The 25,304-nt window shown below is 39.2% G+C and overlaps 8 protein-coding genes across 13 annotated transcripts; 4 read left to right on the top strand and 4 right to left on the bottom strand.

Annotated features, from left to right (window-relative positions):
* The first annotated feature begins 293 nt into the window (after positions 1-293).
* Positions 294-2,766, top strand: LOC135161707 (B-cell receptor-associated protein 31). Its single transcript, XM_064119552.1, has 3 exons — positions 294-501; positions 1,439-1,748; positions 1,961-2,766. The coding sequence occupies exons 2-3, from the start codon at positions 1,481-1,483 to the stop codon at positions 2,386-2,388; spliced, it is 696 nt and encodes a 231-aa protein (XP_063975622.1). The 5' UTR covers positions 294-501; positions 1,439-1,480; the 3' UTR covers positions 2,389-2,766.
* Positions 2,767-2,948: 182 nt separating this feature from the next.
* Positions 2,949-4,529, bottom strand: LOC135161710 (MICOS complex subunit MIC19). 2 transcript variants are annotated; one of them, XM_064119557.1, is made up of 3 exons: positions 4,356-4,529; positions 3,532-3,917; positions 2,949-3,449 (listed from the first exon to the last, which is right to left on the bottom strand). In XM_064119557.1, the coding sequence occupies exons 2-3, from the start codon at positions 3,905-3,907 to the stop codon at positions 3,274-3,276; spliced, it is 552 nt and encodes a 183-aa protein (XP_063975627.1). In that variant the 5' UTR covers positions 3,908-3,917; positions 4,356-4,529; the 3' UTR covers positions 2,949-3,273. The 2 variants fall into 2 exon arrangements, with proteins under 2 accessions (XP_063975627.1, XP_063975628.1); XM_064119558.1 differs by having other exon boundaries at positions 4,360-4,529.
* Positions 4,530-4,596: 67 nt separating this feature from the next.
* Positions 4,597-6,139, top strand: LOC135161703 (mitochondrial import receptor subunit TOM40 homolog 1-like). Its single transcript, XM_064119547.1, has one exon. The coding sequence runs from the start codon at positions 4,846-4,848 to the stop codon at positions 5,782-5,784; it is 939 nt and encodes a 312-aa protein (XP_063975617.1). The 5' UTR covers positions 4,597-4,845; the 3' UTR covers positions 5,785-6,139.
* On the bottom strand, positions 5,959-9,467 carry LOC135161691 (endoplasmic reticulum lectin 1). 3 transcript variants are annotated; one of them, XM_064119526.1, is made up of 7 exons: positions 9,177-9,467; positions 8,656-8,829; positions 7,952-8,476; positions 7,388-7,441; positions 6,970-7,131; positions 6,483-6,722; positions 5,959-6,397 (listed from the first exon to the last, which is right to left on the bottom strand). In XM_064119526.1, exons 1-7 carry the CDS (start codon positions 9,312-9,314, stop codon positions 6,140-6,142), a joined length of 1,551 nt encoding a protein of 516 aa, XP_063975596.1. In that variant the 5' UTR covers positions 9,315-9,467; the 3' UTR covers positions 5,959-6,139. The 3 variants fall into 3 exon arrangements, with proteins under 3 accessions (XP_063975596.1, XP_063975597.1, XP_063975598.1); XM_064119527.1 differs by having other exon boundaries at positions 8,656-8,826; XM_064119528.1 differs by lacking the exon at positions 7,388-7,441.
* Positions 9,468-9,535: 68 nt separating this feature from the next.
* LOC135161700 (protein fuzzy homolog) lies at positions 9,536-11,418 on the top strand. Its single transcript, XM_064119542.1, has 5 exons — positions 9,536-9,741; positions 9,841-10,233; positions 10,327-10,524; positions 10,595-10,794; positions 10,926-11,418. Exons 1-5 carry the CDS (start codon positions 9,664-9,666, stop codon positions 11,293-11,295), a joined length of 1,239 nt encoding a protein of 412 aa, XP_063975612.1. The 5' UTR covers positions 9,536-9,663; the 3' UTR covers positions 11,296-11,418.
* On the bottom strand, positions 11,287-14,261 carry LOC135161692 (protein phosphatase 1L). Of its 2 annotated transcripts, none has more exons than XM_064119529.1 (5): positions 13,960-14,261; positions 13,080-13,325; positions 12,821-13,018; positions 12,370-12,756; positions 11,287-12,238 (listed from the first exon to the last, which is right to left on the bottom strand). In XM_064119529.1, the coding sequence occupies exons 1-5, from the start codon at positions 13,993-13,995 to the stop codon at positions 11,657-11,659; spliced, it is 1,449 nt and encodes a 482-aa protein (XP_063975599.1). In that variant the 5' UTR covers positions 13,996-14,261; the 3' UTR covers positions 11,287-11,656. The 2 variants fall into 2 exon arrangements, with proteins under 2 accessions (XP_063975599.1, XP_063975600.1); XM_064119530.1 differs by lacking the exon at positions 13,960-14,261 and adding an exon at positions 13,619-13,804.
* Positions 14,262-14,698: 437 nt separating this feature from the next.
* Positions 14,699-17,774, top strand: LOC135161706 (probable Bax inhibitor 1). The gene is made up of 4 exons (XM_064119550.1): positions 14,699-14,962; positions 16,226-16,527; positions 16,837-17,162; positions 17,328-17,774. Exons 1-4 carry the CDS (start codon positions 14,916-14,918, stop codon positions 17,358-17,360), a joined length of 708 nt encoding a protein of 235 aa, XP_063975620.1. The 5' UTR covers positions 14,699-14,915; the 3' UTR covers positions 17,361-17,774.
* A 411-nt stretch (positions 17,775-18,185) lies between these two features.
* On the bottom strand, positions 18,186-25,252 carry LOC135161696 (RNA-binding protein cabeza-like). 2 transcript variants are annotated; one of them, XM_064119533.1, is made up of 8 exons: positions 25,099-25,252; positions 23,717-24,082; positions 23,419-23,518; positions 21,643-21,674; positions 19,543-19,676; positions 19,040-19,404; positions 18,558-18,827; positions 18,186-18,471 (listed from the first exon to the last, which is right to left on the bottom strand). In XM_064119533.1, the coding sequence occupies exons 1-8, from the start codon at positions 25,109-25,111 to the stop codon at positions 18,432-18,434; spliced, it is 1,320 nt and encodes a 439-aa protein (XP_063975603.1). In that variant the 5' UTR covers positions 25,112-25,252; the 3' UTR covers positions 18,186-18,431. The 2 variants fall into 2 exon arrangements, with proteins under 2 accessions (XP_063975603.1, XP_063975604.1); XM_064119534.1 differs by having other exon boundaries at positions 21,643-21,671.
* Between the last annotated feature and the right edge of the window lie 52 nt (positions 25,253-25,304).

Below are 25,304 nucleotides of genomic sequence, written 5' to 3'. Positions count from 1 at the left end.
AGAATGGTGAACGTGCCTGTTGGTAAGGCATTATCACGCAGTACGAGCACGCCTTTCGGGGCAGCCCATTTGCGATTTTTCTAAGGTTCCAAGAATATTCTAAAGACGATTTTTTCGTTTTTCGCATTTTTCTCTGCTCCTGGGCCTCCTACCGCCAAAAGCCACCCAGCCCAGTTAGCCAACGGTTAGCTCTCTCAACAATCAAATCCTCTGCCCTGATTGGCTCAACACTTGCCAATCGCAATAGACCTCGCGGGACATGAACCACTGTCCATAGACCACGGCGAGCCACATCAGGGAATAAATCCGTGGAGCTACTCCGTCGAGTGTGTGACGTCATCGATGGGAAAAATTTATTTATAAATTGTCAACGTTTAATTCTGCACTTTGCACTGCTTTGCACAGTCCTGTACCTAGGCCTGGTACCGTATACCAGGGAACAGTTGCTGAGGTGTAGAGACTTGTTGAGGTCATTGTGAAGACAATTTTGTTGCCGGTTCGGTGAGTTTCTCTTGTTTTTCTTTTGGTACACCGGTGTCTAGTCATTACTTTAGAACGCAATATCGAGGTTTATTGAGGAGTATGGGAATGAAATCCCGATATTTTGCAAGTAATTGGGAGAATCCATTGTTTTTTTGGGGAGGAAAACAAAAATAACGTTGGAAGTTTATGGACAAGGAGCCCAATTATGGAGATTGACGTGGGATGACATTAGAAAAATAACATGATTGACTGAACATTTGTACCAACATTCAACAGTTTACAGACATTTACCGTTTTTTTCCTTCCATCTTCCAATTTGGGTTGAGATGTTTGGTTTTGTTTAAAGGAAATACTCAACGTGAATAGTAATTTGACTTTATTGATCATCAAGAGAGTAATGAACGAGTAGATTCTAGGAGGAATTATTCTTAGAATAATTCTGACTTAGCCAAGTAACAGTCATTTTTTTCTAGCTAATCATCAAGTTTTTTTCGACATGAAAAGGTTAAAAACAATCGTCTCAACATTTAATAACAACACTGTTATTCTTGTCAGAGTATTTGGCAGTAATTAAAGAATATTCTCATATTTTTTTCTGCAGTTGAGTAAGTTGAGTCTTACAGAAATGTTTCCTACATTTTTCATGGTGCATTGTAGGAGCAACGGTTGACTTTTCTCGGTTAATACAGAATTTTTTCATTCTCTACCCATGAATGAGCAGATTCTGTAGTAATTGTTATTCTCCTCACCCAATCAATTAATTAAAATTGGTAATTAGAAAGATAAATTGTCACAACATCAGATATTATTATTTTTATGTATCACCTTTGCTCAATGTTCTTGTGGAAGGGATCAACACGAAGCAAGAGATTGATAAGACGATGATTCATTGAATGAATGAACACGTATGAACTCTCAAAATTATGTAAGCCAAATTTTCATTGATGATTTCCAGGTTGAATTTAGTCATCAGTAATTAATCATTCAGAGGTTAAATATGAGTCTTCAGTGGACGTTGATTGCATCATTCCTGTACCTTGAGATATTTATTGTCCTCCTGCTAGTGCTTCCAATAGCATCACCAACGAGATGGCAGAGGTTCTTCAAGTCCAGATTTCTCCAGAGTTTGAATAATCAGGCAGCGATATACTTCTTGGTTCTGTTGGCTATTCTCATTTTGTTCTTGTTGGATGCTATCAGGGAGATGAGAAAGTACTCTACCATTGAGCATTCCGATCATGCACATTTGGATGCTGAGATGCAAGGTATTCATTAGAATTATTGAAAATTCATTAAGTTGAGCTTAAGCTTCCAATTAGCTTAACAAAAAAGTTTCGCATAAAAATTCCGTTATCTCGTTTATATTTACAACCTTAACCGTTTCCCTGAATTCTATCAGTTTCTAGCTGTCAGTTAAAGAACGAAAATAAATTAGTAGAAACCTTTAATGAATTCCAATACTTTTTTTCGTCACCAGGAAACATGAGACTCTTCAGAGCCCAGCGTAATTTCTACATATCCGGTTTTGCCCTCTTTCTCAGTCTGGTAATTCGTCGTTTGGTCCTGCTCATTTCAACTCAGGCGACCTTATTAGCCCAGAGTGAGGCATCCATGCGTCAAGCACAGTCAGCCACGACGACAGCACGAAGCCTCCTCGCCCAGAAGGGTGAGGCAGCTCAGAATGACACCAATGAGGCACACGACAAAGTTGTATCCGAACTGAAGTCACAATTATCAGAGATAGCTAACAAGAACAGTGAACTCGAGAGTGAACTGAGGAGAGAGAAGAAGGACAAGGAGGCCCTGAAATCCCAGGCTGATTCACTGGCTAAAGAGTACGACAGATTGACCGAGGAACATGCCAAGCTCCAGAAGGCTGAGGCCAGTGATAAGAAGAGTGATTAGAGGTTTCTAATTCTCGCCTGTTTTTATGATCCTATCTTAACTAAGGGAAGAAAATTGTGGGCCCAAATGGTGTTGCCCTGAAATAATCCTCTGAGGGCTAAAGTTATTTTGCTATAACAGGGTGACATTTCAGGGTTGATCGAGGCTTCATTGGTGATTTACTAACTTTAAAATCATATTTTTGATTATTATTTGTTCATTTGATTTTCAATCATTCGTTTGCTTCTTCCATCCTCATACTTGGACGTAATTAATCTCCCTCAGAGATTATGTATGATCAAAAAGTTATCCTACATTTTTACGTACTTTAATATAGTTATTGATGATGCTTCATGAAGCTAGTCATCTGCAGTTTTGAAATAAAATATGTAATTCGAATCTATTTGGTTTTATTGACGGAAAATACTCCGAGGCTGGTGTCAAGACTTGGGGGCTCTAAATAGACAACGGGTATGTACCTAAAATAACACTAAACTGTGCAGAAATCTCCTATTAATTCTTCGTGCACTCAGAGAGTGAAAGATCTCCTTAGCTCGTCCAGTCGAAGTAATTAAACACAATTTCTTTTACATTAAACTTCACATTTTATATCTTTTGATGAATCACCTTAGTACAGCGACCATGATTATCAATCAATACCAAATATCTTCAATTATTTCTGTACAATTGAATACACTCAACGTATCTAAATTTCTGGATCTGCTGGAGAAATAAAAATAAATGATCTTGATGTCTATGCAGATAACAAAATAATTTACACATTGTCCTATTGAATTATCCACTGATCTTATTGAAAACTAGGTAGTTTTATTTCCACAGTTTTGAAAACAAGTGGTTTATTTTGCGTAAAGAAACAAATCATGCTTTTACTTGAGCAAGCATGTATTAGCAACCCGCTGAGATGAGGCCACAACGGCGTTGATCTACACAGTGATTGAATTCTTCAACTAGACTTGAACACTTCAGGATTTCTTTTGGATTCTCTTGGTAACAGCGAAGGACTTTTTCCTTATCAGCACCGCATGCTGGGGTGGTTGTGTCAAGATTTATATTTTTATTACCTGGGTAGCACAGAAACAAATATTTATACCATATTCATCACGTTTGAGACTTAAGATCAGATTTCGCAGTAAAATTACTTACCTTTAGCGTTTGTAACTTCATCCATGGCACGTTTGTACTCATCCTGGAAGATCCTGTTAATCTTCTCGTGAGCTAATTTCATGTTAGTTAGTCGTTTCTGCCAGTACTGATCCTGCGCCTGAAGTTCCAGCTCCTTCTGCTGCTGCATTTTATAAGCTGTTATCGTGTACTCAGGATGACTGTATACAGCTGTGTATCCCTCGCTGGGGGAACCTGGTGTAATCAGTGGACTCGGTGGAGGTGTACTCAGGACATCTGATGTAGGTTGGGGCTTTCGGCTCCTGGTTGCTAAACGATCGGCGAGATCCGTCGATATTTGAATAACTGATTCTTCATTGTTTATCGTCAGTTTACGAGCACTCTGGCTTTGTCCCATAATCAATCGCCTGATGTAAATGTTTAAACAATCAATTGATTTAGGAAAAGTACAACGGAAACAGACCCTGACTGAATGCGTTTATCGAAGACAATAAATTATACTGGAATGGCATTGATAAGCCGCTAATTTCATGGACGAATTAATGTCACAGAATGAGCGAATTTGATGGAAACTTTTCTCGGGTTCTATGTCAATTTTTCACAGTAATGGACTGTCAGTCAAGAAGACAGAGTTGACACAACCACTGACAATTGCTCTCACCCGATTATTCAAACTTATATTTGCTGAACAAACCTCGATTAATGCTAGGCATGCAAAATGTGACCTTTTAACCACTCATATCACTTTACAAAATCTCCAAAAGGGGAATGACTGGAGAAACAATTTTATCAAAGGTCTGCTCCACTTGTACATACTCGATTCTGAAATGCAACCTTCAACTTACTGACTTCAATCTTAAAAATAATTGTTCCTTGGGCGTTACTTTCTACGGTGAACTCTATCACTCTTTAATTATTCAAACGAAAACTTGAATTTTATTGAAATAAATCAGAACTCAGTTACATAAATTTCATAATACATGCTGCACGTCAAGGGTGCTCAACTCCAAATGGCCTTTTTCGAGGTTTTGTTCAACCTTCAAAGACACGCATGAGATACACGGGCATCAATTGATCCGTGACAGCAGACAATCTGCGTGTGCAACGGGGCGTTTTGTCTGTCACAAATTCAAATTGTAGATTTAAAAAACCATAAACTTTTTCTACCCAAACGAAACGTGTAATTATTTTTGAAAATTGCAAAGAATGTCCAATAATCATCGATTTTGATATGTCTATACTAACCTCAATTCCATCCACTCATTCAACTCCCTTTTGATGATGAATCATCCTCTACTGGGTCAATTCACCTAATCGATTAATCCCCCCGGCGAAATGGGAATAATCCAGGCGGCTAGTAAACCCCTGAAGCCCCCCTGCATTCCCTGTCCTGAGGGTTACGTGCCGGGGAATCCAGGAACTTTCGAGGAACTTCACAAGAAAGTCAAGGACCTTTACCCTCCTATATTCGAGGGCGCTAAATTACGAGTAAAGAGATATTACAACGACGAGTTCTACATGATCCACTCCCTGACTCTCAGCTCGATGACTCCCTCGGGCTACAAATTCGGCACGTGTTACACTGGATCGAAACGAGTGGGGCGAGTGGAGCGATATCCCGTCATCATGGGGAAGCTCATGCCCAGTGGAAACCTGGCGACGACAATTGCTCATACATTTGGCTGTCGACTGAGGGTGAAACACGTTAATCAAATAGGCAACCGAAAATTCGAGGCGTCCAGCTCCACTGTCGAGTACAGGTCGGACGAGGCAACGTTCTCAGTCACCCTGGACAACCCTGACTTCGCCAAGTGCACTGGTACCCTTGTCATTCATTATCTCCAAGCCCTCTCCAACAGGCTGACAGCAGGAACTGAATTGGCGTTTCACAGAAGTCAGTTAATACCTGGGGGACAGGATTCCCTTATTGCACTGGCTCTCAGGTACAGCACAGGGGCTCAAACATTCTCAGCAACTGTTGGAAATGCTGGATTACACATCTGCTATCATCATAAGGCTAGTCAACAGCTGCAGCTTGGGGTAGAGTTGGAAACGAAATTGTCTAATCATGACTCAAGTGCTGGGATTTTTTATCAACTTGATGTCCCTCATGCGGATATGGTCTTCAGGGGAATGGTTAACACCAAGTTGACAGTTGGGGGAGTTCTGGAGAAGAAACTTTATCCCGTTCCTGACTCCTCGTTGATACTCAGTGTTACGTTGAATCATGGGACTCAAAATTTTCAAGTGGGAATTGGTCTCAATGTCGGATGATAATTTATTTTATTTTGAGTATGTATATTTACTGTGATACCAGGATTTTTTATATTAAAAAACCGGTAGATTTTTCTGTATTAAAATTTGTGGGGGAGCATGGATTTTTTTTCAGCTTTTTCTAAGGAAATTCAGGAATTTATGAAAGAATCTGATTTTATTTTGATAAAGTCGTTTTGAATGTCCAGTGATAATTTATTATTTTATTTTCAAGTATGTACATTTTCAGTGATACAAGACTTTTTTGTATATAAAAAGAGTTAACGTAGATTTTTATGTCCTGAATTTCGTGGAGCACAATGAAAATCCTGTATTGAGTACAAACTGCAGAAATTTTGTATCGCTTTATGAAAAATTAATGTTCGTCGTGAATAATCTTCCGAGGCTCTGGATCCTCTGGTTTCTGAAGAGTTTCCCCCGACGTAGCTTTCAAGTCGTCAAAGTTTATGGTGGCTGCATCGAGGATGAGCCCATTGTTATCTGCGTAGTCTATGATTTTGCAGATCAGGGAAGATTCCACACCAAGAATGTACTCGCAGGTCCTGGGCTCGAGGAGGAACAAGGACACACTGGACGGGCTTCCTGAAGTGCTCTCCACGCACTTCAGTCGCACCTGAAATTCCATTCATAATTCGTTTACGGAATTGAAGAGAAAATGATTTTAAGTGGTGGATTTAACTGGAGGTTGCAATCATTACCTCAGTCTGACGTAATTTTCCAGTCTTATCGCAGACACTACCGTCACTGTAGAAGTGAGAGAGCTGTTTCCTCTGCCCCACAGGCTTCGGCCTCTTCTGAGGATGTACCTCCATCCAATCAATGTGTTTCTGCTTGTCGAATTTACCCAGATCCACCGTTGTCTTGGACCCATCTCTCTCCACGTGGTACTGCATTACTGTTTTTCCATAACAGAACTCGTACTTCCACCAGCCATTGCCCTAAAATCATTCGTCGCCTATCAACTTTCTTTTCATCACTTTTATCTCTTTGTGTTAAATAAATGATGCCAACGATCTAAAAAAAATCCTCTCAATCATTAAAGGCGCAATCGACCAATAGAATTTTTTTCAAAATTTTTACCTCTGTCAATTGCGTAAAAAAAAATTGTGAAGGTAACTTAAGACATGAACGATGCTCTGGTTTTCATTCATAAAGCCTAAAGGCTGCTTATCGCATCATACCTACCCCATTCAAGCAATGCTTTCCACTTAGAAAACTCTGCACAGGAGTGACATCACCCGAAGTTTGTCCAGGATTCATATGGATCACAGACCCAAGAAGATCCTCTGCATTTTTATCCAAACTTTCTGCTGGGTGAATTTCCACTCTAACTCGAGCTTCTCCGTCCTGAAAATTCGACGAGGATATCATAAAAATCATCCGCTATTCAATGCGCTTCACTGGAGAATACCAGAATATAAAATTGCCTGGATTTTATCACTCAAATTTCAAGCAACTTTCCACATAAAGCGATTGTGCAAAAAAAATCATAAATTGAACTGCACAAGTTTACAGAAAGCCCAAATGAACCCAACAATAAATTATAGATCAGAGCGTATTTTTAAGAAGCCCGTTCCCCGAGAATGAAAATATAATTTCTGACCTGGCCGTCCTTATCAACACGGAAGATCGCATACAGTTTCTGTGGCTTTTCATCCTGTTTAACAAATAATTCCATGTTGACGTAATTAAACAACAAAATCTCACAACAATTTATGATCCTGGAATGGCTAATTTTGATTAATCTCTTAATGGCCTCAAGACTGTTAACTCTATTAATGGTCAAGTCGTCCTGGGGAGGGGGGCTTATTGCAACAGCTTAAATAAGTCGAAAAATAATCGTGCAGAAACTCCTACAAGAATCGACTACCATTTCTAATTAATTAATAAAGTAAGCTCTAAACTCCATCCAGTAGCAAACATCGTCTTCAAGTGCAAGGTTATCTCATCAAGGAGTTCGCTAGAAGAATCATTAGAAGAAACGGTTTCATGTTTTATTATTAAACAAAAAAAAAAATATATATATATACATTTTAAATCTCAATTGAATACTTGCTCGCTACTGAATTCATCTAAAACCAATCAAAAATAACATTTGCATCAATAAATGAATAATAACTAATAACCACGATAAATAATGAAAGTCGAAACCCTATGCCATCTTTACCATGACTTTCTGATGCCTGAGTTTGAGGCTCTCCGCCTCCAGAGCAGCAAGTGCCCTCGGTTTTTTGGGTGCTTTATCCTGGGGGACGCAGTTTATCTCATCCTCCCCCTCATCCCTGGTCCCGTAGTCAGGGTGACTGCAGATGAAGGGAGACAGAACGATGACCTCGTACTCGCAGCTGGAGGTCTCCTCCAAAGATAGGATCTCGTGTTTTCCCTGAGGGTGGCACACATACAGCACTTTAATTGTCCTGGGTTTGTTGCTGAGATCGCAGATTGTTCCATCTGTCATCTCGATCTCCACGTAGGGCATCTGAACGCCATCAAACTTCTTCGTGGGAATTGCTGACTTTTTGTCGGGATTTTTCGCTAATTCGTCGTACTTTGAGGCGACCTTTTCTTTCTGTACCTTGGAAAGTCTTCCCAGGTAGAACTCCTGCACCTTTACCTTTTTTCCTTCTCGCTCTTCGTGGTATTGCCGAACATGTCTGCCGTGACACACTTCATACGTCCAATAGGTTTCTAGCTAAAGGATAAAAAAAGCGAAACTACATTACCAATTCAGAGTTTGTTAGTCTCTTATTTCAATGGATTGAATAGCCAGTAATTTGATCAACAACTTTTAAACAATTTTCCTGGACTTAAAGAAGTTTTAAGAGCTTTATTTTGAGGTTATAAGAATATTTTTCGATTACTTTTCAATACCTTGAAGGAACATGTGTTCTGATTGAACAGAGGAGCTAGGAGTTCGATTGGATTGGGCCCAGTGTAGGGCTCACCGTTGTTCTTCTCTTGCTTTTTAGCAACTGGAATAATGCATGTGTATTTTTCATTATTGGCCGTGGTTATCGGATACTGCTCGAGATTGTCCTGTGCCTGCTGAAGAAATAAAAAATAATCCGTCATTCATGACTGTTTCTATTTCTAGAGTCGATAGATTAGCAATCATATTCATAGGGAAATTATGAAATTCCTTCAAAAATTTTCCAAGACGTGAACTAGAGGTGGCAGCTGACGTTTCCTAATAATGCATGATTTCATGGTTATTTACAACTTATGCAGGGACAAAAACTCAAGAAACACAGCAAAAATTCAATGAAAAAAGACTCTCTCCCTCATTTTTGCCCCACAAGCTATCGGTAAAGTTGCTCCAACTTTGGGCGAAAAAATACAATTTTTCCAATGCAAGTAACAATTTCGTTACGAATTCGGATGACGTGACTCACCAGTAAATCCGTGCTGATTTTTCCTGGCCAATTGATTTTATAAAGTACATCAGCATTATGAGACGAAAACTCCAGGCACTTCACTAGAAATACCACTTGACATATAACCAAAAAAGAGAGAGTCCTTGTTTTACGCATTTCTGTACATTAGAAGTAATTATCACAGGCTGTTATTACATGTCGCAAATGACACACGTCGCAGGACACAGAGAGATACCAAACTGCTTACAGCATGTTTTGGTTTTATCAAAAAATACTGCTGAACTGGAAAATATAGGTGCAGGTTTTACGGTAGACCTGTGTGAGTGAAGTTGACACGCGCATGGACACGTAGAAGGTCCCGAGTGGTTCACCGATGATTTCCCCCACTCGGGGAGAGCCACCGACTGCCGGACAAAGTGCTTACGTTACAATCAAAACAAACTGATGTTTATTTGATTTTTCATCGATTTTTAACTGGGGTAAATCGATGTAATTGTATCTGGAGATGACTGCACACGTTATGTGCTTAACCTCCTCAGGAGGAATCCCTTTGTTCTCGAGAAAAAGGGGGGAAGGGAGTGTTGTAAGTAGTCAAGGGAGTGTTTTGGCTCATTCATTAAAATCGAATAGTCATTCATTAGAATTGAATAAAATTAAATGGTAATTTTTCATTGCCCAATAGATGACTTTTTCGAAGATGGCATCCCTCAGTGGCATTCACATGTTCCTGAAGTCCCAGGACATAAAACTAAAAACCACAGAGATGCCAGATACAACGGTTGTTTGGAAGGAATTCGCTGACTCGATTACCCTAATTGCAATTGCCAGTGGCACTACCAAGACTGTCCTCGAGAATTTCATTCATGCTGTCTTCAATGCTATGATTCTCGTCGCCGGAATCGACGAGATAAAGAGCTCGAGGAATATCGAGAGGCTGAAGAAGGAGTTGAGGAATTGCAATAACATGATTGATAAGTTGTTGGATTGCTTGGATATCGGAAACAGGAGCTGTAGTGAGATCGACCTAGTGACGATGTCGAGTAGTATATTGTGTCCTGAAAATTATTTTCTTCATGTATGGATGCATATTTAATTCATTAGATCGAGCAATTATGGAAATGAATTTTTGTATTGGACTGACATTGGGATGGTTTTTATTTGGCTTCAGAGTAGTCTAGAGATGCTAATGGAGTATCTGGACTCCACTTATGGCTGTATTCTGATCCATGGTTGCATGGCAGTGGGCACAGATAGCTGGCTCCAGCTAGACCCCATCGAGAAGAAATTACTGATGATGGCAGGCTCGATGGACAGTACCTGCTCCACCTGTGATCTCCCTGTATTTCTCCCCAAGATGAGTCCAAATGTAACAGGTCACAGCTTATTAACCTCATGCTCAATCAGCCAATTTCATTGATTAATTGTGTTGGTCCTAGGTTGCCTTCAGATTAATATCTGTAACTCTGATAAAAGGAATTCAAGTACTGGCACTCTGTGGACCTCGTCCAGACTTGATAGAAGTGGAGAAAACTGTCATTCAACACTGGAGAAATAACGTAGACACGCTAAGAGCTGCTGAACAAGCCTACCCTCAGTGCTTTCCAGCTGATCTCTCTCTGGATCCATCAATCCTAGGGTGAGTCGAGAAGAGAGGCCATTTTGATCTACAAATTTCTTTAAATAAATAAATTATTATTTGAAGACTAATGCTCTAGCGCCTGATAAGTTTAGAATTACAAAAAAATATTGGGGTGAATGGGTTTGCAGATTTCTGCTAGTGGACTGCAACATTGGGAAATTCGTAATGGGAAGAAACTCGAACATTCAATCCACAAATCAACAAATGGGTACCCAACGACTGGACATTCTCAAGACATTTTATTATCAGGCAGTGGAGCCCTTCCTGTTCCCCCGAAAAAATGAAACACCTGCTGGGGAGAAGAAGCCAAGTGATTGTAAAATGATTCAAGCCAGGGAGACATACTGGTGCTCCGAGTACCACAAGTGCCACGCTTTCAGGGAGAGAGACAATATTTTGTGCATTCTCTATCCATACTCAATACCGACCTACACTATAAGACTGATTACTCAAAAGACATTGAAAATACTCATTTCCGACAAACAAACCTGCTGGTGAAACTCATTTTTTTATTGTTCGTCGTTTATCAATAATTATTTTTATAACAAACGTTTTTCCATTTTCATAAAAATAAAGATGATGAGTTTTTACGAAGAGGAAACACTGAGAACGTACTAAAAATTGTAATTATTCCACAGTGTGAAAAAAAAACAAAATCTTCATCATGAATACGTTTATTAAAATCGACCCCTTCATTTCCGTCGAAACAACTCCATGGAAATTCCAAAATAATTCGGAAAATAGCTCGACCACCAGCCCACTTCCCACAAAATGACTAGAAGATCAACAAAACGTCGTCATCACGAAGAAAACGTCTAAGAATAACAATAATTTCCTAATTAATCCGTATAAATTATCATCACTCTGCCCTGTTGAGCTCTGATATGCTGTATTTACGATTTCTTAGATTAATGACGACAACAGTGATATTATCCAGTGATCCTCTGTAAAAACTCTGCAGCGTGAGGCTTTTTGCCCCGAAGTAGGGCTCGTTCAGCCTCTCCCTGATATAGGCAACAGCCTCTTCATTCGAGAAAGTGTCCCACAGGCCATCAGATGCGAGGATGAGAAAGGACGGATCGTGATCGCTCAAATCGAACGTCAGAATATCTGGATCAGCAATGACCAGTTTTCTGTCCTTCAGAGGATAATCTCCGAGGGCTCGGGACGTTGCCAGGATTCCAGCCACTCTCCAGACACCGTTGAATGTCACCAAACCTCCGGCTTTGTTGATCCTCTGTCTCTCGCGCTGCTGCTGAGGCTTGTGATCGAAGGACAGGGGAATTGCGTTTCCCTTACTATCACACATAACACCTCTGGAGTCACCAACATTCGCTACTGTTAATTTATTGTCCTCCAGGATGGCGATCAGAGCTGTAGTTCCAGCCACATCCAGGTTCTTCTTGGCGGCTTGAACGAGATGACTGTCCACGGCCAACACCTGAAATTGGTAAGGGTAAAAATTTATTTTTAGTGATTGAGTGGAACTATTAATAATTTTTCATGCGGTCGATTCTTGTGGAATACTTATTACATCGAATAATTATCGAGAATTTTAAAATCGGTACACACCTCATCAGTCAAGAGCTTAGCGTAATTAATCCTCTGTCCCTCTATGTACATCGACATGTCCACCGTCTTCGGCGGGGCCTCAGGGGGCCGATCGTGGCGGATTTCCCTCGTTATTGGGCGAACTAGACTGCTCAGCTTGTTGAGGAGCTCCGGGTCTGTTATTGTGCCTGATTTACTTTTTACTGTGTCATCAGTGGTGGATACTGTCTTCCGGAAAGACTTGCGTTTCTCCAGCGGACTCTCAGGCACTTTTGTTTCACTCGGGGAATTCGGGACGTCTGGTTCCTGAGGGTTCGCTGGAGCTTTTCCTGCTATCATCTTCTTCAGCTCGATCACTTTCTTGTTTATGTTGGGCATCAACTTATCGCGAGCATAATCCGCTGCGAACTTTAATGTTTATTGGCAATTTAAAATTTAGAAAAGGTTTTTAAAAATTAATTTGTGCAATTACCTCTCCCCCGTGTCCATCAAAAACCGCAAAAACCGAGACCCCCGTTTTGTTGATATCCTCATTAACTACGAATCTATCCTCCATATGAGGCCGATGTCCCTGTACTGCGTATGCCGCGACATAACCCTCCCTGAGTTCCCACTTGACTTTTTCGCCACTGGTGCTTGCATTGGCAACGAGGAACTGAAGTTTCGATACCTGTAATTTCCATTAAACTCCTCAGTAAATTCAGGAAATGCTAATCCACCAGTTGACATACCTTCGAACTCGTTTTTCCGAGGGTATATTGGATTTTCCCGAGTAAAGTTCTGCTCCAAACATCGACTGCCTGTAGATAGAATAGTATGACGAACATAACTGTACCACAGAACAACACTTCTGGCTTGAGTGCATACAGACGCATCATCTTCCAAAAATAACCGATTGGTGTGTTGGAGCCAGCGGTTAGGCTAGTGGGCAGGCCCACGGCGAATTTTGAGAGGAGCTTCATGTATGAAACGTACGTCTGTTGATTAAGCAAATATGGAGTATAGAGTATATATTTACATGAATGCAACAATCTTACTTTTACCTATTATTTCTTTACAATAAATGAATTCGAAAAGACCTTAATTGGTAGCAAATTTAGGAACAAATTATGCCCTCACAACAACAGAGTTCAAAAAGTTAAAGAATCAATTAGAAGAAGCAATGAATGTTTTCTTAACAATCATTCACAGAATGTCATTTAATTTTTTAAATAAGTTATCAACAATTGTGTTTCTAACAACCGATGTATGATGTTGCTAAAGTGTTTACCCAGAGATAATGAGATATAATTTCAGTACTTAATCACTCATAATTTTGTAAAAAGTAAGTAATTGCCACGGCATAAATCTAATCACAATGAAAGCAATAATCACTGCAGAATGAGTTGAACTCCCCCGTGAATACAACATAATCACTTTCTGGCAATAGTAATAAATTAGGGGTCATTGTTTGCACTGCACCGTGTCTTTACAACAACTCGTCAATACAACAATAACAATGATTCAGTCTTGTCAGTCAATTTACATCTCCCATACGATAGGAGCATGTAAACTCTCCCAACGCCTAACCTTTCATCGCAATCAACCACTCATTAAGACTCCTTTAATTACCTGATAAAGCACTTTATCCTCCAATTCATCATCCATATCCCCCTGATCTCCAACCTCCAAAAACCGATGCCCACCAAAAATCGCACTCAGAATATCCCAAAAAACTGGTTTTTGAATTCCCAATAATAAAATTCACATCGTAAGAAGACCTACTCCATCGAATGAATTAAATTCCCCTCGATTAAACCCGGAAATATGATGTTATTGATCCTGCCGTTGTTATTAAAATATTAATTTGTCTAAAGTAGAGTGCTCATTTTTACGCAAAGTATATTTTACCCCAATGTACTTAGCCAGCGGGGGATTGCAAACGGAAAAACTAACTAATGTACATGATTGTACATCGTTTGTATACCATTGTACATATATTGATTTTGTTTGTAGTCCCGTGGGTAATTAATAATCCTGATTTTAATTATGCCTATGATGTTGGCCGGAATGAAAATAAAAAATCAACGTTTTTCATTGAACTGTGGTCAGAGGTCACTACTTACAGAATCCTGTAAGCATCCGGGTTCCCCATCTGGCATACAGATGTCGCCACTTGCAGATACCGTGAGGCAAGAGGCGCTGGTGTCAAGGGCTCATCGGTCATACGTCTGGATCCACCAATAAAAATCTCATGGAGTGGGGGCTCAAATGCCACCACCTCCCTGCCGATCGCTTTCTCTCTCCGTCCTAGACACCCACATTCGGCCATCTTTCTCAGTCAAAAGCTGACGCTTCCTTTGAGGTGTCTTAACCAATCGGAATGAAGTACGAAATTTACGCACAGGAATATTACTGACGTGTCCCCAAAAGCCCACGACTTTCGCGATTCATGATCGTTCTCGAAACGAAGCAGGAGTAAATTAAACGCACGACGTGACTAAATACAAATTTTCTTATCGGTTATTGAGTGTTGATTAAATTGTTTGTTACATCATCAGCATCAGTGGACTCTTTGTGGCTAAACTATGGCTGTAGGAATCACTAGTTTCGTCAATTCCTTCACCAACAGACTGTAAGGAACCCCTGATATTCGTTGTATTTTGTGTGAATGAGACAAACCGTTATCAAAATCCGGTTTTGAGAATTGAAGATAAAAATAGACTATTTGTTTATTCCTGGGGGGGAACAGATGGGGCAACTCGGATCAATTATCCTCAGGGTTGGGGGATATTCACAATGTTTTTTTTAATTCTCATCGATGATATAATGAAAGACAGAAAGTTTATTAAGTCGAGTCATCGCATGATTTCGAAGAGAGTCGATGTTTATGACTTTTTTTTTATATCAATAGTTCATGAATTATGGATTAAAGGAGGGGACATGCTCCTGTCGATGGCGGGAGTGGGGAAGAATGCGAGAATTTTCATGTCATAATGGTATTTTAGTATATAACTTGATAAAGGCTTGTGTCGTTAAAACCATATTATGGTGTCAGAAATTCTTGGAAATGTTATCAGATTCATTTCACCTCATGTTCTGTACTTACAGAAGTAAGTCTAGCACTACCATTCTCGTGAAACTTGGCCTGATTTTTTTATTATTCGCTTTAGCAATGTTTCAAGAGGCTTTTGAACAAGTCGTTAAGATATTGTTTTTTGTTTTTAATGGACGAGGGTTTTTCCATCAGGAAAACATTTACATCAACATAAACAGTTTATATCAAATCAACGGTTTAGTTGGGGTACAGGGAAACACAAGGAAAACCGAGTTCAAGGTTGAATAGAAGCTTCAGTACGATATATACGAATAAATCGGTTTATTTAATCCAAATTAGGGATCTCTGTGGTTTCTTAAAGGTTAGGAAAATAAACACGAATAAATTAATAAATTTTAATTTCCAATCAAATTCAATGCTTTCGAGATTGAATTAAATTAAATGAGATAAGGACAAGATAAAAATTAAGATCAGCTTTGCATAAAAGTTTAATTACACCTTATGTGAATAGTTATAATAATAGAACAATTTGAACAACAGATTCTTCATTTTCCTGGATATGCCCCGATGATTGCCATTTTCATTTTTTTTTCCTCCTTGTTGTCAAGATTTCAACGAACGTTGTTTCTTCATTTTTCCGCAAATGTTACGATGACTATCATTTTCGATGTTTTTATGCGAAGCACGAATGCATTGAGAGGCATGCTTCGTACTCCTCCGATAAGACACAACTGATAGTGAAGACAAGTGGAACTCATTACCAGTTTCATTGGCCGTCAGCTGAGCATTAAGCAGCTGACATATTGGCAATAATTTATTGGACTGTTGTGTTGTTGATAGGGACGCACCACTGCGGCAACATCTCAAGAATGTTTACGGCTGCTTGGCAATGTCAACGTTGGCAGCAGGGACTGGTGCCTATGTGCATCTCTTCACGGATCTCCTCGAGGCGAGTCTCTTGAGTACCCTTGGTGCCCTCGGACTGCTCATCGCCCTCGGGGTGACGCCTGACAATGGAAAGAATCAAAAACTTCGACTTGGGTACCTCCTGGGATTTGCGTTCCTATCGGGACTCGGGTTGGGTCCTCTTCTGGAAATTGTCATCAGTATTGACCCGAGCATCATTATCACCTCACTCATTGGTGAGTTTCGTCAATTTTAGAATTTACATTTTTCGCTTTGCGAAAGTCCAGAAATTAATCTGAAGTTCTAATCGAACATGGCAGATTTCAGGGAGATAATCGATTGTGTGTGTGTATAAATTTTCGCTGCTTTCTATGACAACAAATTTTCCTAGAATCAATATTAAATTCACCGTCACCCCTCAATGCAAACTTCTCGCATAGTTCGCTACCCCAAGTAAACGAAAGTAACCAACTTTTGTTACCTCCACGTAAACCCAGGTCTCAAGTTAACGAAACCGTTATTTCATTTCCACCTTTTAATTTCAGGAGCAGCCGTAGTTTTCGTCTCCTTCAGCATTTCCTCGCTGTACGCCCCTCGGGGCCAATGGCTGTACCTAGGAGGGACTCTCATCAGTTTATCCAACATCGCCATCCTCCTGCTGCTTAGCAACATTTTTTTGCGCTCAATCTTCGTCTACCAGGCTCAATTATATCTGGGTCTTGGACTTATGTGTGGCTTCATCATCTTCGATACACAAATGATCGTCGAAAAATTCCACATGGGGAGCAAGGACTTCATTGGCCACTCCCTGGAGCTTTTCATTGACCTCTTCAGGGTATTCCGTTACCTGCTCGAGATTCTGGCCATCAAGGTAGTTGAAATCCAATTTTTTAATCATTTTTAGTGTCAGGGAATTTTATTTTAGTATAAACTTCGGAAAAGAAAATTATGAGTACTTCAACTCGTCAAGAATGAAAAGAATAATTTTGTCTCTCCAATACGTAAATTAATGTTCTCCATGTTTGTAATTTTTCAGGAGCAGTCGAAGCGCAAAGGCAACAAGCAATAATAAAAGAGTGGTAAAATGGAGAGGTGTCACCGACATTCGAGTAAATCCATTATAGAGGTCTTCATCCTTTCTATTATACATATATCTACGTTAATTCATATTTAAAATAATAAACCGCGAAAAATCAAGGGAAACCTAGAATTATAACGATAAACAAATTTGTTTATACTTAGTTAACGAGTGACTAATGAGTACGTTTTCGATAATTATTTGCGAGCCAGTGGGAGAGATTGACGACCATTACTCTACTCTTTATTTTATAAAGATAGAAATTCCGTAAATTATCCCGTGTCAATTGTTCCGTTTCTTCTCTTTGAATTTACACATACTGTAATTATTAAATTATCAGGTTTATTATAATACAATATTTTTCAACCTATCAATCATTCTAATAAATTTATCATAAATAATTTATTCAGTGTGGTGTTATCTTGTGATTGTATCAATTTTATGTACTGATTTTATTTCAGGAATCCTATATTTTTTAATTATAATTATTTCATTAAGAACAGTTTGTCAACTCTTTTCATCTTATGCCCGGTTATTATCCTCAATGAGTATAATTGCTTCCACATTTTTTTCTCCGTGTATGCGTAACACAATTCGTCATTAAATATTATTGGAATCATATTGAAGTAAATGAGAGGTTTAATCCAGGTTAAAGGGGCAGTATATCAAGTGAATAAAGTTAAACGTTTTTACAGAATAGCGAACAAACTGCAGTCATTCAAAAGACTACATTCAGTAAAATTCCATACTTACACAACCGGAGGGGAAACTTACTATTAATATTTATTCTTAGCATTAATTGAGTAAACTAAGACATTTTTGTCTATATTATGTGTTTCACTTTATTAAAATCTAGTTTATACACAGACATTACACATTCGATATGAAAAAAAAAAAAAGAAATCACGTGTAATTGATTAGTCCTTCATGTATGAAAAGTGATGAGGTAAATACTAATGTAGATGTAATGCCAATAACACATTGAAACCCCGTGTTATCGTTAAAAAGAAAATTTACACATGCTGTTATCGCAACTGGGTGACATTCCCATTATTCAGCTCCTCAATATGGCCGTTGGCGATCCCTGTCTCTGTCGCCGCGCCTAAAGAAATACGAAGGGACATTTATTAATATATAATGAGGATAGTGTAGTGGGTGAGTTATGAATCAATGGGAGTTATTACTGACCCGCCACCTCCACGCATGGGCCCTCCACGTCCACGTCCTCCACTGCCACCTCTGTCACCTCCACGGAATCCACCTCCGCCCCTGCCACCTCGGTCACCACCACGCCCACGATCACTTCTGAATCCACCACCTCGTCCACCTCTGTCACCTCCCCGACCTCCTCGTCCGCCTCCACCACCACCGCCTGCACCCTCTGGTTTCGAACTTTTACAGAGGTTGCACTCATCACGCCAAGCGAAATTTGTGTTTCCGCATTCAGGGTTTGTACATCTGATGGGTGAGAAAGGGAAAAATTTGTAGAAACTCAATTTCTGAGTAAAAAATAATAATAATGACTTAGGAATAAAAACTAAATGATCGAATAATTCATATAATAATAATAATAAAAAGATAAAATGAAAGAAATAAACGGGAGCTGAAAATTTCAGAATTAAAAAATGTCCTTAATTAACCATTGGTAACAATTTAATAACGAGCTGTACCTCCAATCTCCACCCCGGCCACCGGAGTCTCTCCTATCATCTCCGCCACCGCCGCGATGATGATCGCCCCCATCTCTGTCTCCGCCGCCTCCGCGACCTCCAAAACCGCCTCTTCCACGACCGCCTGGTGCACCACCACCACCACCACCACCTCGTCCACCCCCACGTCCTCCTTGCCAGTTGCTCTTGTGCTGAGCCATCTGTACCTTTATCGTACATCCCTTGAAATCCTTGCCGTCGAACCAAGTGATGGCAGAGCGCGCTGCATCTTGATCGTCGTACGTCACTGTTGCCTCACCCTTCGGTTTCCCGGTGTTCTTGTCTCTGTACACCCAGATCTTTGGTTTGCCAGTGCGTTTATCGTTCTGGAAGGGAGACAATGTCATTCACAATATTTCCATTGGAGAAAATCAAATTATTTGCCACCAAAAACATTTTTTTTTTTCATGTTCACAAAATTATAGAAATTTGCCGAATTAATTGTCATGTCATTAGCTCTTTACCTTGATGATTCCAATAGCTCCAAAATGCTGGCCAATTTCTTCCTCAGAGACACCTGGATCCATTCCCGAAACGAAAATAGTGTCCTCTTGCACGACCATCCCGTCATTGCCTCCATTCCGGTCACCAAAGCCCCCTGCAACGCGGCCACAATTAAAAATCTCATAACCAATAGTCCTTGATAAATCTCTCAATCTCTCAACAGCCCTACCAGGATCGACAGTTCATGAAAAAAACTCTACTATTGCCCTAATGACTACAATAATTTTTTTTTTCCAAAGCAACGTGAATCCGCGGATTATTGAAAATAAATAAGCAAACGCTTTGTACAGTTATGCAGGCACGAGAAAATCATGAAAAAACCTGGCAAATGATAGAAAAATCCTATTGGAGTTCTACTGAAGAATGTTGTGGCTTTGTTTCACACTTGTATAGAAAATATTACGTAGAACTTCATTTCTCTCTACGACCTTTTCATTAGGTAATTTTATAGGGACCCTTTGACACAATTTTTCCTAGTTTAACTACTTCAGTTTAATTTTTCATTGAAAAAAATCAAACGACAGCATTTGAAAAATATCAATCAAGGAATTCCTGGGGAAATACCTCTATAGAATAAGTCGTCAAGAGAAAAAAATTATAGTAATTGTTCTATTCAATGTTTCAATCGCGAGAACAAACTTCTCCGGCAAAGTCACCGTAAACCAATCAAAACTTCAGTAGAAATCCGATAGAATCATCTATGAAATTCCCTACTTTTTTTCCATGGAACTTCTTCGTACATATGAAACGGCATTTCGACCATGATAAACTCAGAAACATCATTACGATGACAATAAAAAAAATTTCTTCATCTCCAGCCAAAATCGTCTACCATTGATTTAAATAAATCATCGATCAACACCCATCGTTGTCATTCCAATGGTCATGTCTCGTTCATGACAATATTTTACCACATGCCCTTGTATTTAAGTTTCACCGAGTCATTTCTCAACTCTCTTTACCCATCAACAATTATCTTACAATAAAACTGTAAAAATTTCTCTTTACCATTAAATAATTCGGTTTTAAATCACACATCTGTTACCCTGCCTAGTATTCATATTATCACTTAAATTTTATCACTCTCATATTCATCGATCTTCTCCATAACGTGAATATAAAAATACCAATGATATAATCAGGTTGAATTAAAAAAAAATCCCTCCCACAGTTAATGTACCGCCAAAAAACACCAAATGAATTTCGACTAAGTATCTCATCGTATCCAACACAAGGTTGCAGTTGCATATAAAAGGGCTCCATCGTCATAATAATAAACCATTTCAATAAATAATGTACCAAAAATACACTTCTGACGTAATGAGGAACTCTTGCATCGTTCTACATATCGAGCACGCCAGTCGCTTCGTAATACGATTTGTTATGAAAATGCGAAACTTTCAGGGTTTCATACTCATTCTAGTCGCTGCTTCGATCCAGCTTGGGTTTAATACTAGAATTAGCCACCACTGATTGACGAATAGAATTGTTAATAATCGGTATAATTCAACACCAATACCGCATTTCGGTGATAAATTGACTGTTGCACACAAGAGAGTTCCATTTTTTTGTGAATCAGATATTTTGCATTCAAGCCTTATCTCGAAGAAATGAATTTAAATTTTCCATTGCGTCAGCTTTCAATCAATTTTTTTTATGGAGTTTCGGAATGAAATTAGAACTTTGAATTAAATGATTTAATTTACCGCATTGTCATAAGTTATTAAATTTTTGTATTCTCATGTTATTGCGAGGGGTAAGAACGACTATTTGAATACGATGATAAGTTATATGTTAATCAATTGTCAACAAATAATCCCTATTTTCAATGCAAAACATCGGACGTTAAAAGAAATTGAGAAACTATTGTGTGCAATGGGTCACGTAAAATAATCCGAATGATAAATTCCATCCTTAAAATGAAACAATCGCGATGTAGCAGCCCTTTCATATAATAAAAGTAACCGAGTATTAATTGATAAAATGTTGAATCTTTAAAAATATTAGATTGAATGCGTGAATAAGCACCAGACCAGTACAGTACGATCTGGTGCATTTACCTTTGTTATAACCACCACGGCCACCGCCACTGCTAAAACACAGAAGCAGATATACCAATGAGACGACTCATGGGGGGACAGACTCGATCAGTTCGATCGTTGATGTGTTTTTTCATATCGTTGATTCATTGCCAACCCCTTCTCATTCCTTTCTCTTGATGGTTACCTACTGTCTAAATGTCTGTCACCATATTTTTGTTTTGTTCTTTTTTTTTCGATCAAATTAACATCTTAAACTAGGTCAAGTAACAAGTTGCAGTCCGTTGATTTATTGGTGTCAGCATGCAGGTTTACCTTTTTTCAATATAAGAATATCCCAGTGGAACAGTTCCGAACAGAAGTTTATATTTTACAGGAATTTACGAGAAAAAACTACTCAAAAATATTGATGTGAATAATAATCAAGATTTTTCAACTAAGTGTGAATAATGTGAAGTAAAAAGGCAGTTTTCATCCATTTCCCACGGAATTTTCTCAATTGCAAATGAATTACTAATGAAAAAGGGAGTGAACAAATCAACGAAAAAAAAGAATAAATAAATAAGATGGAATAAAAACAATTTTTCCTTCTGTAAAAATTTTCACCAGACGCTCATGTATCCAGGGACTATACCACCCGGATATCCTTCCACTCCAATAAACCAGAATCTAATACAGTCTCAATTAAACCACAAAACATGTGGAACCGAAAACGCATTATTTTCCATAGCCAATAAAAATTCTTCACGAGATATAAACAGAGGGTAGAGTCATGGCACATATCATTTTATACTGTTATACTCTAGTAGAAAGTGTTTCAACGAGCCCGAGATGGATATCAAGCACCGAGTAACGATGCAAAATCATCTATGAACACACGATCTTTCAGCTGCTTTTGTCATTGGTTATAATATTTCTGCACAAATGATAGTACTCATTGAGGCAGATTACAGGTGCATTCGTGTGATAGATAGGGTGAGCAGACCAATAGAAAATGACCAAAACATATACGGCTTTGCCATTCTATAATTAATTTTCTTTCTTCATTGGCTGATGAACATTTTTAATGAATCGATCCCCTGATTCAATCGTCCATTTCTAAGATATTTGCGTTGAATCCTTCTTCTATAATTGTATGCTTTCGTAATTTTTTTTCTCCTTAAATAATTTCCTTCTTCGTGACATTGAATGAATGGAATAAACCCCCTTACCCTGGACGCTGATTTTATAATTTTTTCTATCGCTTCATCTACCTGTACTTTTCTTCAGCCTATTGGCTTATCTATTGGCCTGCTTGCCCTGAGTAGAAAAAAATGGGTTGAAATTGATAATCGAGGCTTCTCCACACCTGAGTCCCTAGCGATGATGATACTCAAGGTTCTCCCAAACCTCTGTAAAATTTCCACCAACAGTTGAATTATCACAATTACCTCGGTGATTTCCGATTGTGTCACTAACTTGAACCACATTTTTTTACGTCATTTGTCGTATACAACCTGTTACCTTTTTCATTACAAACCAGTTATACCTGTGCGATAAACAAAAACCTGTAGGCACACTTCAAACACATTAACGCCGAAATGGCAGGTGAACGACAATTGTTTTTTTTTTCTTTGCATGATTGATGAAGTCAAATGTTTGAAGATTTGTTATCAAGTTTAGATAATATACAGGACACCTACTTGATGATTGCCGAAGATTTTTAGTCTCCGGAGAGATTCTATCTCTATTTTTTCAATGACTTTTCGACATTCGACGAGAGAAGGAATAGTTGGGGTTAAAAAATTGTGAACTTACTTGTAGCCACCGCCACCGCTCGAGCGGTCGTAACCTCCACGGTCGTTGTACCGCCCACCACCACCACCGCCGCCACCACCACCACCACCTCCGCTTTGTCCTGAAAACATTACGAATAATTTGTGAATAATTTTTTGTGCGATAATATGTTCTATTTCAAATTAAATTATAATAGCGAATAATAGTTCTTCTCTTTAAGTCATTAAAATTCTGTTCGATTGTCTCACTTTTCAAAGGCATTTTATATTCCAAATACAAATTGAAAAGTGCATGAGAATTTGTTTTTGTTTATAATTACCTCCGTAACTTCCTCCAGAGCTTCCACGATTGTATCCACCCCCTGAATTACCTCCGTAGTTACTTCCTCCGTAATTATTGCCGCCAGCACCACCACCGCCACCACCTCCACTGCTCTGATTTCCAGACCCAGCTCCGTAGCTCCCCTGGGAGTATCCACCCTGTCCTTGACTTTGGTTATAGTCTTGACCGCTGGAGGTATTGTAACTGTTGTAGCTACCGTAGCTTCCACCACTTGGTGGTGGCTGGCTGTACTGATTGTAGTTGCCACCGCCCGATGTTGGTGGAGGATACGATGTATCTTGTCCACCACTCGGTGGAGGCTGGCTATACTGGTTGTAGCCTTGCTGCTGATAATTCGAATATTCTGGAAAAGTGAATGGGAAAATTACTCATCATTCCTTTCTGGTATGTTTTATGGTGGTGTAAATAGCAGGGGAGTTAGCACATGTCTTAATATTTGGGGAGATCAAGATTCACTGATATCAATCAGCTAGATTATAATTCATCAATATCAAGATCTAGGTCATGTAGTAGAGAATCTCAACATTTTCGTGTCATCGATATCATTGGCCTCAGGATGGGGGCTCATGAGAAAGACAATTTGTCGTCTTCTGAGCTTCAATTAAGCTCCATTTCGAAATTTCTCAGGGCTTTTACATGAATTTCGTGATGAAAGGAAATCTATTTTATCGAGTTTAGAAATACTGAGGAATAGAGACTGCATACGAAGCAATGCCAAACAGAAATGGAGCAATTTCACGTTCCAATTTGTTTTCTCATCGAAAATGTAACTGTTTCGGTTCACGGTTTGACTCGATTAAACTCGATTGAGAAATTCCGAACAAAGAAAAATTGAAAAAACATTATTAGGAAAAACTTGTCAAACCTTGTCAGTCAGTAAAAAAATAAGTAAAAAATAAGTGCCAAGAATTGATGAAGACTTGAAAATACTCAATGGCTGACCGATTTTACGTTCCCGTTAATTTTGAGTCGATCACAGTCTATCTATCTATGTGTAAAAATAATTAGAAAAAAATGGAGGAGCAAAAATTATCGATTTGTTCATTTGATAACATGCTAGATAATTGTTGGAATGAGGTCATCGATGAGACAATTAATACCCCAATTTTCTGATGGGTTTGACTTGGTCCTCGCCACGAAAACGTGTGTAATGTCCTAGAAGACAGTTCCACGCGATTTTTCGGGATGGATGGGAGTGCATGAAATCGGAACACCGAACACCCAAGCGTCACATGAGGCTTTTGGGTTTGTTGATGTTTTTTTATCGGTGTCCCGAGCACGTGGACTCGTCGGACGGAATTTTCCCGAATGAATTATGACGAGGACATACGGTTGGGAGAAATATGCACAGGTACTTACGATTGTCCGTCATTATGTCGACGTAATTGAAGAAAACACAATGTGAAGACCCGCGTAATGGCGGGAACTAGTGCGGTCTGAGGGAGCGACGTAGCGAACGCCGGGGGAGAAGCAACTTTCTTGCGCAGAACGTTCTGCGTCCAACGGATGTTGCTTATTTTGACGCAGCTAGTACTTCCACTTTCATTTAAACGAAAAGTACTCAG

This window comes from Diachasmimorpha longicaudata, chromosome 4 (assembly GCF_034640455.1).
Source record: "Diachasmimorpha longicaudata isolate KC_UGA_2023 chromosome 4, iyDiaLong2, whole genome shotgun sequence".
NCBI lineage: Eukaryota > Metazoa > Arthropoda > Insecta > Hymenoptera > Braconidae > Diachasmimorpha > Diachasmimorpha longicaudata.
This window is presented reverse-complemented; position numbering and strand designations above follow the sequence as displayed.

What these genes read in the sequence shown, in the direction of transcription:
- LOC135161691 (XM_064119526.1), bottom strand. Translation starts at nt 9,314, where the DNA reads ATGCGTAAAACAAGGACTCTCTCTTTTTTGGTTATATGTCAAGTGGTA. An exon ending in TCAGGCATCAGAAAGTCATG is followed by an intron (nt 7,442 to 7,951) that starts GTAAAGATGGCA and finishes TTTGTTAAACAG; the next exon opens with GATGAAAAGCCACAGAAACT. An exon ending in GAAAATTACGTCAGACTGAG is followed by an intron (nt 6,398 to 6,482) that starts GTAATGATTGCA and finishes ATGGAATTTCAG; the next exon opens with GTGCGACTGAAGTGCGTGGA.
- LOC135161707 (XM_064119552.1), top strand. Translation starts at nt 1,481, where the DNA reads ATGAGTCTTCAGTGGACGTTGATTGCATCATTCCTGTACCTTGAGATA. An exon ending in TTTGGATGCTGAGATGCAAG is followed by an intron (nt 1,749 to 1,960) that starts GTATTCATTAGA and finishes TTTCGTCACCAG; the next exon opens with GAAACATGAGACTCTTCAGA.
- LOC135161710 (XM_064119557.1), bottom strand. Translation starts at nt 3,907, where the DNA reads ATGGGACAAAGCCAGAGTGCTCGTAAACTGACGATAAACAATGAAGAA. An exon ending in TGAAGTTACAAACGCTAAAG is followed by an intron (nt 3,450 to 3,531) that starts GTAAGTAATTTT and finishes TGTGCTACCCAG; the next exon opens with GTAATAAAAATATAAATCTT.
- LOC135161703 (XM_064119547.1), top strand. Translation starts at nt 4,846, where the DNA reads ATGGGAATAATCCAGGCGGCTAGTAAACCCCTGAAGCCCCCCTGCATT.
- LOC135161706 (XM_064119550.1), top strand. Translation starts at nt 14,916, where the DNA reads ATGGCTGTAGGAATCACTAGTTTCGTCAATTCCTTCACCAACAGACT. An exon ending in AATTCCTTCACCAACAGACT is followed by an intron (nt 14,963 to 16,225) that starts GTAAGGAACCCC and finishes TGTTGTTGATAG; the next exon opens with GGACGCACCACTGCGGCAAC. An exon ending in CATTATCACCTCACTCATTG is followed by an intron (nt 16,528 to 16,836) that starts GTGAGTTTCGTC and finishes TTTTAATTTCAG; the next exon opens with GAGCAGCCGTAGTTTTCGTC.
- LOC135161700 (XM_064119542.1), top strand. Translation starts at nt 9,664, where the DNA reads ATGACTGCACACGTTATGTGCTTAACCTCCTCAGGAGGAATCCCTTTG. An exon ending in AAAGGGGGGAAGGGAGTGTT is followed by an intron (nt 9,742 to 9,840) that starts GTAAGTAGTCAA and finishes ATTGCCCAATAG; the next exon opens with ATGACTTTTTCGAAGATGGC. An exon ending in TCCCCAAGATGAGTCCAAAT is followed by an intron (nt 10,525 to 10,594) that starts GTAACAGGTCAC and finishes TGTTGGTCCTAG; the next exon opens with GTTGCCTTCAGATTAATATC.
- LOC135161696 (XM_064119533.1), bottom strand. An exon ending in GAGCTATTGGAATCATCAAG is followed by an intron (nt 19,405 to 19,542) that starts GTAAAGAGCTAA and finishes TCTCCCTTCCAG; the next exon opens with AACGATAAACGCACTGGCAA. An exon ending in GGCCGGGGTGGAGATTGGAG is followed by an intron (nt 18,828 to 19,039) that starts GTACAGCTCGTT and finishes CTCACCCATCAG; the next exon opens with ATGTACAAACCCTGAATGCG.
- LOC135161692 (XM_064119529.1), bottom strand. Translation starts at nt 13,995, where the DNA reads ATGGATGATGAATTGGAGGATAAAGTGCTTTATCAG. An exon ending in TCGGAAAAACGAGTTCGAAG is followed by an intron (nt 13,019 to 13,079) that starts GTATGTCAACTG and finishes TGGAAATTACAG; the next exon opens with GTATCGAAACTTCAGTTCCT. An exon ending in TTGATGGACACGGGGGAGAG is followed by an intron (nt 12,757 to 12,820) that starts GTAATTGCACAA and finishes TAAACATTAAAG; the next exon opens with TTCGCAGCGGATTATGCTCG.